The 12,078-nt window shown below is 43.2% G+C and overlaps 1 protein-coding gene across 2 annotated transcripts in view; it reads left to right on the top strand.

Moving 5' to 3' along the window:
- Window positions 1–12,078, top strand: part of zbtb16a (zinc finger and BTB domain containing 16a) — a 133,165-nt gene that overhangs the window by 107,284 nt on the left and 13,803 nt on the right. For both annotated transcript variants that reach the window (XM_058627673.1, XM_058627674.1), the window contains exon 5: window positions 8,653–8,823. In XM_058627673.1, coding sequence (XP_058483656.1) covers window positions 8,653–8,823 — 171 coding nt within the window. The remainder of the gene's footprint in view (window positions 1–8,652; window positions 8,824–12,078) is intronic.

Genomic DNA, 12,078 nt, shown 5'->3' with positions numbered 1-12,078 from the left:
ATGTACACTTAATGGTAAAATAGCTAGACGTTGAATAGCAGTGACCCTGAATAAAAGCAAATGCAGTGGGGATATGAGCTTAAAGTGATATCATGACATCCTTTTATGATATTGCAATGATAGATACTTCACAGAATTTCAAAATAAAAGTCTGTTGACATGGGACGAAGGTGGTGGGCCAAGTGGCGTGGATTAGAGGGCCGCTTGTGGCCCGCGGACCGCGAGTTTGAGACCGCCGCTTAAAACAGCGATCCCTTCCTCCTTCACTCTGATGAATAATCACCGTCTTTGACATATTAGAAGTGAGGGCTGTTGTATTTGTGTCACCGGAGTTATGAGTCTGCGCCTTGAAGCACATCAGAATAAGCAGACTGGAAAAATGTAAGCTGGGAAAAAGAGGATGTCGGTGCAAGAATAGTCTTTGAACGTGGCACCAGCCTACAGGTAACAGACTTCACTTTGAAAATCTGTGTCCTTTTCCCCGCTGACCTCCTTTTTTTGGGGGGGGGGAAATGCAAGTGCGAGCTCCAAAAATAAGAAAAAAATTGTGTCCCGAAACTGAAGGATTGGGCACAAACGAGAAATATCACCATTTGCATCATGGTTAGCCGCTCGCGTGCCAAGTGAGGCCTATGACGAATGGGACTCGCTCTTTGCCTTTGAAACGTCAATTTGTCCAACAATCTCCTCAGCCTTGTAACTTAATCCCCACCCAGAGCCCAGATTGTTTACTTGCCTGGATTTAAACATTAGCTTTAGGGGCTCGTGTGTAACAAACAGGAGGTGAGTGATGTAATTTGGGTGCAATGCATGTTATGTAAACTGCTTCAACTGTGCGCTGATTTCCTCATTTCTGCATCTGTGTCGGCAGCTCTCGTGCTTCCCTTTGCGCGCCACATGGTATCGTTACTGCATCACCAGGCCAAATGTACAATTAGACCAAAGCCCATGTGCTCAGCGTGTGCATCGTGATGCCCCTGAACAGACACAAGACGCCATTTCTAGTTTTCTCATCTCATGCAGCGCAATAATCACGCCGAGGAACGCTCCGAATGCAGAGAGTCGGGAAACCTGTAATTTGTTGATCGCAATATAATGATTTTGTGTCATGACAAAAAATAGATTTAGTCTATTAGGGGAGAGGCAGAAAGATCATTCGACTGATTTGAAGCTTCCAGCCAAATATGAAATGTCACTGAATTATACAGAAGATAATATAGGCTTAACTGATCCCAAAACTATAAAATATAATTATATCGAGATCAAAATAATGCGAGGACACTTGTGCACAGGCGGCAGTGATGCAATACAACAAGGATATGAGCAAAAAAGAATCGTAAAAAAGCATCTGCGGTTCAGCGAGGTGATGATTGGACACGCACTAATCTAAATTCCCTGTGGAATGGAAATGGAATCAGTTTTAAAATAATAAAGGTGTGTTCCCATAACTCACACATTGATGTCCAGAGTAAGAGAAAAAGTACATCCCCGGACAATATAAAACACGAGAGTAAATGACTTCATCATAAAGACTATGAACTTATAACCCTCCTTATTTTACTGATTGGTGTATTTACTCTTCTTTGCTCTCTTCAAACATAGTTTCCGTTGACACGATGTGGTGAGTGGAGTGTTTGCTCTCCAGGAAGCCACACTCGCCCACATGGGGTCCTGCAAAATCATGACCACAGCGTGACGCCTTCGCCGCGATGCTTCACCGAGAGACCTTTTCCGGTCCATACAGTCGTAAATTACGGATGGTGTGTTTATTTGCGCCCTCGCGACAAGATGCATTTCTCCAGTTATGCTCCGCGGAGGTAACAAGAGGGTGTTTGGTGACCTTTTCAGAGCAGCCCGTGACCTAATCTGTGATGAAGCCCCGACAACAAACACGGGAGCCTCCGCGAAGCTAAAGAGCAGCCGGGACGTCAGCTCCGGCTGCTTTGCCTTCACTCGCACCTCGAGGCAGGATTGTTGCGACTGGTGTTTGTGGTGACTGTCAGTCGGATGTTGGCAGCGAGCAGAGCTGGTGATTCCGCGGAGCGACCGGGCAGGATGGATGTGGCTGTGACTGATAGCTGAAGGCTTTGTTTACCGGTGTAAAGTGAGGTTAGACTGAGGCGAGAGAGAGAGAGAGAGAAGGGAAGAAATGGCTCTTGCAGTTTTGCAGTGAACACAAGTTACAGTCAGTCTTGTATAAAGTACCCGAAAGTGAAGTATTTTACCAGAAAATGAAGTTGAAGTCACTTTTTTATAAGATCACTTAAGTAAAAGTCTTAAAGTTTATGACATTTACTCTACTTAAGTAAGAAAAGTAATATTCTGATATGAAATGTACTTAAATTTTTACGAAAAAAAGTGAGGAGTTGGGATAGAGCCATGGTGGCTCAGTGGTAGGGCGAGTTGTCACTTCCTGGCCCTGCTAGTCGATGTGTGTCCTTGAGCAAAGACACTTAACCCCACGTTGAAGCGTGCGAATGGGTGAAAACTGTAGTGTAAAGCTCATCAACACTAGAAAAGCTCTATATAAATACAAATGAACTCTTCTGCGTCTGATTTTATTTGGTAGTAACGAGTAACAAAGACAGTTTGTCCCAAAAGTTGCGAGAAATATTGAACTAAGTAAAGTACAGATGCTTTAATTTTATAATTAAGTACGGTAACACAAGTATTTGTTGTTTCTTTATCGCTGTCGTGGACTATATTCACTATTAAGAACATCTTTAACACCTGGGGCTCGTAGTGGAGCAGATGATAGTTGCACTTCAGCACCACTCGTTTATCTCACCCAGAATCAGAATGACCACACGTGAACTCACAGAACGATGAGTTGTTCTCTTTACCTGATTCAATGTCCTTCCTTCTCCTGAGTTTTCCCACTGAGAACTTAAATCCCACCTGCAGTCTGCAGAGAAGAGACCGGATACATTCTCAGGCCGCGATCATCAGTGATGGAAAGATGATACCTGGTCAAAGTGAGCTAATGTCTTTCTTTTATTATTTTGGCAGTCTAGACACTGACTCTGCAGAACAACATACGCAACGTTCAAATCTGAAATTGTTCAGGCGCCATCGAGTTCGAGAGACGGAGAGGAATTATAATATTGTCTCTGGTCTCCATGGTGCTTCTCTTTTGTTGTGTGTTGTTTTTTTTTTCCTGCAGAAATTGTTGAATGTGACTCAGTTGTGGAAGAAAGAGCAGAAAGGCAGACTCCTCGACTGGAAATTGGAAAGGAGTAAATGGCCCTTGTTTTTTAGCACGTTTACCTGCTTGAAGAGAAAGAAAGAAACTGCATTACAGCCTCTTGTTTTGGTGTAGGCGACGTATAAGAAATGGAACCTAGCCATTTAAGGAGCCCATCCACGTGTGAATCTGAAACACCTGCCATTCATTTTCTGGCATGGACTTATTTTCACTGTTGCAGCTCAGCATATTTGTTGTGATCACACCTCAAAAAGAAAAATCCATGTGTTAGAGCAACGATGTCTCTATTAGGACGTCACATTTGTGGAGTTCATGGTTAATAATACAACATATTTGATGTCGCAGGTTCGAGACGGCCACAGTTATATATTTTTTTTAGGATACAGACACTCACATTTGGTCACTATTACACTCTCTACACACAAACTATGGATCGGTATTGACATGAGCGAGCAGTAACAGTGGTTGAGGGCTGTGGTAATGGCCTGTGATTGAACACCTTGTGCTGAGGTCCCGCTGCTCTCTGCCTCATTAACTCTGGCAGCTCCTCTGTTCGGCGCGCTGCATTGCAGGCCACAGTCGGGACACGTTTAACTGTCTCGACGACAGTCCGAGGCACACAGGCGCTCATTCTTCAGGCCGGATTATGAGGTGAGCGCCTAAACGCTCGCGCTGAAACATTATCTTTTTTTAAATTGTTGCAGTCACAACATGGCAGGATTCCTGCGGAGCCTCTGAGATAGTGCGGCTTCCACAAAGCACTGAGCAAATCCTGTGTTTGTCCGTAGAGGAAGTGAAGGCAGGAAATGTTAAGGGGGGGCGGATTTACACGTGAAACCGCAGGCTACACTGAAATATAGAGCCTGTAAGAGCCCAAGTGTAATATTTTCTTTTTTATGTCACATGAAGGAGGTTTTTATTGGGTGAAAATGTGTATAGTTGTTTTAAAATAAAAAAGCATTTGGTTTCTGTCGCCTTACAGTTTCTGAAGAGGAAGATTACTCTGCAAAGGAAGAAGAACAAATTCCTTTGTGGCATGAGAAGGACACTGGAGTTCTCTGTAGAGGAGCTGCAGTACAGTATATCTTACTGTTGCAATCTGCAGTCTCACCACTAGATGTCATTAATGCTTTCACACTGGACCTTTAAACCAGAAGTAACCATATTTGGAGGAACAGGAGAGCGGCCTGACCAAAAGCTTGTATTAAATGCATGTAGCATTGTTTATAATCCTTATTTCAGTCATTTTCCTTCGCGTCGCTACTGCTTTCTGAGCAACTGAGTAATTGTTTCAGCACTCGTTCAAAATATATCAGCTAGAAAAGTGCGACTGGTATTTTACTCGTACTGGACGGTAATGTGCAAGCTTTATCGTCTATTTGACAGGCTGTGTTATAGACCATGCACTCAAGAAAGTGTTTACTTTCTTTTTGTTGTTATAAATCAAGTGAGGGTCATTGTGTCACGGAAGGTTTCTTTTTTCCTAACTATTTAAGTCGCCCCCTGGTGTCGCCCCCTTTCCATGCCAGAGAGTTCAGGTTTTCATGCACCTTCACAGACTTCATCCTTTTTTATATACAGTCTGTCAAAGTGCCTGAGGGGCTGATGTGAAGTCGGCCACTTAGTAAGCGCACCAGAAAACTTCTAAATGCCATTTAAAAAGCTGAGTAATGCCATGAATATCTCACTGATTGTAAGTTGGAGACCATTAGTGTGATCTCTTAAGACTTTCTCAGAGTTTAATTAGAGCCGGTCGGTACATCATTGCTCCGAAGCTGGTGCAAAAACAACAAAGTGCGCCGGCTGCCTCCGTGGCCGTCCTCTCTAGCCCTGGGCTGTTTTCACAGATCTGTGCCCATCCGGACACTGTCACCTCCCATCGAGGAGTATTCCTCTCCATTACCAGCCTCTCTCCATCCCCTACTTAAATAACAGCAGCACTGCCACTCCAGCCCCATTAAGACACTGCCGACACGACCGCAGCCCCGCACACACACAAACTGCCCAGGCCTTTATAAATAGATGGCGGGAGACGGAGAGGCCGGTCGGAGAAGGTAAATTATTCCAAAACAACCAAACAGGACTGAGAGTAAGAACCCCCACCACTCCCGCTCCTCCTTTCAGGTGTCACTTTGGGCTGACTCAATTTTACACTGTAATGGACCTCCTGGGTCAACTACTTTTCTCCTACCTTTCCTTGCCTCTTTTTTTTTTTTATCTCTCCTCTCTCTCGCCGCTCTCTTCATCTATCAGCAGCCGACAAACACCTTTACTCACTTTCCTCCAACACACACACATTATTCCCTGTACAGGCCGCATGGTTTGCACCACTTAATTTTGTCTAACACTAATCAGAGTTCGCACTGCACTCGCCAAAGTGGGGTTTGCACACAAAGAGGAGGCGAGTGTTCTCAAAAGAAACACTCCACTCAGGTAAAAGCACCTTTACTTTGATGGAATTTCACTTAACTTAGTGTGGACGCATGATTTCAAACATTAAAAACCATTAAGTAAGTGTTCTGCGCAGAAATTACCGGAGCTTTACTGTAAAGTGGTCAAATTAGACCCACGTCTTTTAAGGATGAATGCGACCAAAAAAAAACAAAAAACTGCGCGTGCACTCTCACCGTGTGGATTTCACCGTTTTCATCTGCTGTTTGAAGGTAGAGGTGATTGGATTTTCTTTTTTTTCCAGCCCTGCTGTTAATGAAGCACAGGATAAAGGAGAAAAGTACCTTTCAAGCCTTACACGTTTTCCGTTTTCATCACATCAGGATATGCAAATCCTGCCATGTACGCGTCGCACGCGACGGCTCACGTAGCAAATATTATAAATTATATTTATTTCTGAGTTGCTTCAATGTTACTATTTTGTGTTTGTGTTGTTGTTTGAAAACACACTTTCAGGGATTGTCGGGGCTTCTTTAACTGTAACTGCCGTAAAAACATCAAAGCGTCCGTCTTTTGTTCAGCAGCATTCTTTTTCTCTCTGTGTGTGTGTGTGTGTGCATCTGGGTTTCATATTTCCTTCATTTCCAAGCCTTTGTCCGGGCCAGAGGTCAGAGGTCGCTAACCTTTTACATTCCAAAACCCTTTTTCTCTCCCCCCACCTCCGCACTAAATCTCTCCTCTTTGACCAAAGCCACTCTGTCAATCATCCTCTGACCCCTCTCACTTATTGTCCCTCTAAGACAATTAGAACCATTTCATTTTCCAAAACACTTGTTACGTTTGCCCCCTTTAATGTGTCCATTAACGATGACGCCTGCAGGAAAAAGTCCTTGGCTAATACTAACACACTGACAGACGGAAGATACATGATAAACTTTAAAAAAAAAAGAAGGGAGTGAGGGAGAGAGGGAACAAGGGTGAATAGGAGGCAGCCTTGTCAATCAAACCCACTTAAGTCCTCTGAGTCCCAGAGGGATTCCAGAAGCAATTGACCCCAGTCAATGGCCTATTCATTGATAAAAGAAGAGGAGAGGAAGAGACGGGCAAGGAAAACAAAATACTGGAAAAAGAAACAACAAGCACTAGCTCTCGTTACGTGTTTGTTTTATGTTGTACTCCAACCTCACTGCAGACCCGAGTCTTAACTAAACTGGGTTAGACTGCTGGGTCAAAACTATAAAGTTTGTCCTGGAGGTGGAGCAATCACAAAGGTTTGTCCTTTTCATCTAACGATGAAAGAAAGAAACCAATCATTTATATCTTCGTCTGAAAAACTGTACACACACATATACCTTGTCGTCCTCTGGGAACCATGAACATCTCACAACTCACCTCACTTGTAAATCTGACTCAGTCATGAGTGTTCAACAAGGATCAAAACCGTGGAGGCAAAGCTAAAATCGGATTTGTCAATAATAATTATTAATTTCCCAGTAAAAAGTTAGATGTTTATCATTTTCTCCCTTGGTTTTTACATGGCTTGTTCCAAATCTCCCATCTTTACGTGCTCTCCACAAACTCCCTCTCCATCCTGCCTCCTATCATCATCCTTCAGTGGTGCATCCTCCCCTCCATGCCCTGTTCTTTAGCGTTCAGTGCAGCCAAGACAGTGATTGATCTGGCGTAGAGGCTGTCGTGGGCCCTCCGCCTCCTCCAGTGGTTATGAACATGAGGCGGGCTGCTCTTCATAGATTTTTAAATTAGTGTCAGCTTTGCCCCAAAGATGTGTTATTGACTGATGAAATAGAAACTGAGCTCCAAACACTCAGTCCTTCCCCAGAGTTTTCCCCAGCCTGGTAATTGAAAAAGTGTGAAGGGAGTGTGTTCGTGGGAGTGTGCAAATGTGTGTGTGTGTTTGTGGTTTATAAGTGTTTTTGTGTTTGCAACTGTGTGCTCTTTATCTCTGCTGGAGAAAAATGTGCACTGCTCGCTGCAGACGAGATTCGATTGAAGCATTGCATGGGAGATCTTTATCTGTCTACTCACCCACCCTAAAACGAGAGTACCGTGTGCGACTGTAGACCTGTAAATACAGTGCTTTTCATGTAGTTATTAACTGTGACAAGCCGTAAAATATGAAAATAGAAAGCATGGGGTCGACGACTTCCTTGTTTTAGCTGATTGATCAGCTTCAACCGGCATCAGGTGACCCCCCGGCTCCAGCTGTGAACCTGCCTCCACCCATCATGTGGAGACGCAGATTACCGCTCTGCATGGAGGCTCCACAACCGCAGTCGTGACTGGCTCGCAGCACGCGGAGCACACAAACGGCGGCTATATTTGCTCATTCCGAGGCCGCCCTTGCTGAAAATGTGTGTGTATGTGACTTTCTCCTGCCAATTCATAAAAAAATAAACAATTTGTAAGACTCCGGGAAACTAAACGGTGCAGGCCAGGAGAGCTAGTGAGAGTCATGTGGAGTCTAGACTGTGTGTGCATTCAAGGAACCTTGTAAATTCCATTGCGTCGGCGTGCACTGTACAAGTGTCATAACATCACATATCACATTATCATAGGATGCACTATATCCTATAATGATTAACTTAGCCATGTAATGAAGGGGTCAAATTCACGTGCATTATGGGATTTTTGGAATTATAAACCATACAGAAGGTAAAATTATCGTACAGATATTATAATTATCGTACCACCGACACCACTAATCAGATGCCTGTTGCAGATGCATTCAAAGAACCTCGTAAATTCCATCACTTCCTGTATGCAAACACATGTATTTGCTACCCTGTGGTTTTAGATGCATGACTTGTGGAAATACACTATTGTTTGTTTTGGTAAATTTTCTTGGAATATTATGGCATTTACTGACCTTTTTTTTTAATTTCTGGAATGTTTTCATGGAGGAGTGGGAGTGGGGGGCTGTTGATGGATGAATCAGCCATCGACTTTCGTTGTATCACTATCGGCCCGACCTCCAGTTCTGAATTGTTCCAGCTCTCATCTCTAATTCCTCCCTCGATGTGTTTTTCTCAACACAGGGTCGGACATGGCCATCTTCTGCCTGCTCTGTGGGAAGCGTTTCCAGACCCAGACGGCGCTGCAGCAGCACATGGAAGTCCACGCCGGCGTTCGCAGCTACATTTGCAGCGAATGCAACCGGACTTTCCCCAGCCATACTGCACTCAAACGTCACCTCCGCTCACACACAGGTCAGTGGAAATACTCAGCTACACAACTGTGTGTTATACATCTATTCATTTTCAGCCTCTTGCTCTTGCCTGGCTTGCATTATGGTTACAAATGGATTGGTCGGTTTCTCAATATTTACGTCTGAGGTTTACGGTACGCTAAAACTCTCCAGTTGCAGCAGTTGGTTCAATATTTGAATTCATTACAAGTTACAGATTATGTTACAGCTTGGTTTTGAACGAAAATATCCTGCCTTCTCGCTCAGGCCTGGCAAATAAAAGGTTTTTCCATCTGAAGCACAACCCAAAGAAATTAATACACATCAGGACATTTAATACTCGTCCATTATGTCCTCATAAATGGGAAACCGAGAAAACTAAGAGTGGCAGATTAGCTCAGATATTCATCAGCGTTTCAGACCAGATCAGATATAATTCCCTCGCCGGTTTACTGTCAACTCCAATTTGAACCCAAAATACCTCATCCTAAAAGATTCAAGACGAGGAACTAAATATCTACGTTTGTTATGCTTTTCCTGGCCTGTTTGTTTCTCTATGACCTCAAACTAAGTCTAGTGTGGAGTGGAGTTTTTTTGTGTTCAAACCATTATAATGAAGCACTGAATTTATGTAACAGCTCAGCTGATTACATAAGTGAGTAAATAAGTAAAATGTGGTAACTTTTTGCCAGCATGTAGAAGTAAGTTTTAAGGTTTTTTAAACATTGAACTGATTCAGCTGATGTGATGGAAGAGGATTTAACAAAGGTACAGTCTCCTTTGGTTCCGGGTTCTGAGGTTTGTACGTGGTATTAAAAGTAGGTTTTGATATGACGACCTCTGTGATCTTTGTTTGGAGTAGTATCTGCTTAGTAAGAGGTGAATATTTGTGGACTATGTTTAAACAGTTTTAACTTACAGAAGTCAAATGTATGTAGGGCTGCAACTAACGATTATTTTATTAGAATAGAGTAATCTGTCGATTATTTTCTTGATTCATCGAGTGTTTTTTGTCCATAAAATGTCGAAAGATGTTAAATCCCGATCAGTGTTTTAACAAACCTGAAAATCATGATGTTCTCAAATATATTCACATTTAAGAAGCTGAAAAAAAACTTTGTATTAATTGTAAAAAAAAAAAAACCTCTGAAACCAATTAGTTGATAATTAATTGAGTCATTGATTAACAATCGAATAATCGTTGCAGCCCTAAATGTATGCTGCTTATGTTTGGTTGTCGTATCCAAATTGAATTGAAATTGAAGTTTTGGTCTGAACCCTGACTCAGGTCGCGTTAAATTAAATCCAAAACACTACATATCCATAATTCAGTGGCTGTCACTGTCAATCCCAGGTGAGAACTTTCCTCCGACAAAACTCCAAAATGTAAGAGTGTGAAAATTCATAGGCCTCCTTCACCGCGAGCTCCCTAATTAATCCCTTACACTCCACACGCGAACCGAACTGTTTTACATCAGCGTCTCAGGTGAGCCAGCACAATGCTGCTCCAGCGTTTCTGCTCAGGAAATGACTCATCTCCAATGGTCATGCTTAAAGAAGCATTTGCCGTCGTGTCTGCTACTTTATTCAAAGAGCACGCTCGATAGTGATTCGTCTGTACTTAAATAAATTCAAGGGCAGAGGCGGCACAGAGAAAAGGTTTGCGTCGCCGCGAACGGCTCTACCGCGCGTATTTTAATCATCGAGACAGTCCGAGGTGTCGGTGGATGTGGTTTCGCCACGATGACGTGGTTTTTGTGTTGTTAAAATATTGACATCAAGGAAAAAATGTAAAGCTCTATTAATATACAATGCCATTGAATATCGCTCAGTTAATAATATCTATGTCTTAAAACATGATGTATTTAATGGTCATTGGTCTTAAATTGGACATATCTAGAGAGAAAATATACATATTCTACACTATGTGAAATTGCCTATAGAAAATGCCTCTTGAATGTTTAGGAAAGCCATTTAAAATAATAAAAAATTATATTCCTTCAGTTTGTCCCGCCTTATGTCTTGAATCAAATATAATAATATAATTTTATTCATTTAAAGAATCTGCATCCCAAAAATGAGAATTCGGGAATCAAGAATGATGGTGTTATAAATTAACCAAATCAGCAAGATGATAATATTTGCATTAACCACTGAATCTTGAATCTATTCCTAATTAAAAAAAATATATATATTTTATTCATTCTTAAATTGCAGCTTGAAGTCACTGTCACACATATGAAAGTCAAATACAACATGTAAAAAAACAAAAGTGTTTCCTTAGATGATGCTCGTGCGCCCTCATATGTCAACACTTGAGGTCAGTGAAATGAAAAGAAATCTGCATGTCAGACAAAGCTCATTTACAGTGATTTTTTTTTTTTTTTACTTCCTTCATCTGCCGCTGCTGCTGCTGCTGCTGCTGCTGCTGCTGTTGTTGTTGTTGTTTACTTCAGTCCACTAGTAATTCTCTCGGTGCTCGCTCTCCACTGAGGCGAGGCCGGGATACTAATACATTGTTGCAAGGGAGCAGAGGTAGCCTGATGGATGTGGCTATTCAGACTGGAGGAGGGTGGGGGGGAACACACACACACACACACACACACACACACACACACACAACCATGACAGAATATGAAAACATGGAAATGAATCCCATTTCACCAGCAAAGGGATGGCGGCTTTTTTTCCCCTTCCCCTCTCTTTTTCTCTCTCACCCAGCTGCCTGTCTGCGACCTTAAATAACAGTCTCACTGTCAGAGCCGATTTAGCTCACCAGCTCCCGGATAAATATTTGAAACGAAAGGCAGAGAGATGAGAGCAGTCGTCCCTATTTACAAGTCAGGCGAATTCACCATTAGTCTGTGATGGTGGTACGTGCAGGGGATGGAGGGGGGCGTGGGGGGTGAGGGTTGTATGGGGGTGGGGGTGGCGTAGCCGGCTTGAGTACAGCCTGTACAGTAGCGGTGCACACATGCGCTCCGGCTTGGCAGACATTGGCGAGGACACGCGGGCGGCGTCTCTGATCCACCTGCCGCAAAAATGTCACCTCGGCTCCGTCTCCGGAGCGCGGAGACGAGACACTTTGAACCTCATCCCGGGCCTGTGGGCGTGTGCGTTAAATCACAATGAGCCCGCCGTGAAAGCAATCGCTTAAATATGACGCCGGAGCCTTTTGTTGTGGCGGGGGGGGGATTATAAAGTCAGCAACTCATGCAGCCATCACCAGCTCCAGAAATAGGTCCTAATTTAGCCTCTCTCCCCCCCACCTCCCTCA

This window comes from Solea solea, chromosome 4 (genome assembly GCF_958295425.1).
Source record: "Solea solea chromosome 4, fSolSol10.1, whole genome shotgun sequence".
Taxonomy (NCBI): Eukaryota; Metazoa; Chordata; class Actinopteri; order Pleuronectiformes; family Soleidae; genus Solea; species Solea solea.
The sequence above is the reverse complement of the archived record's forward strand: the minus strand, read 5'-3'. Positions and strand labels throughout refer to the sequence as shown.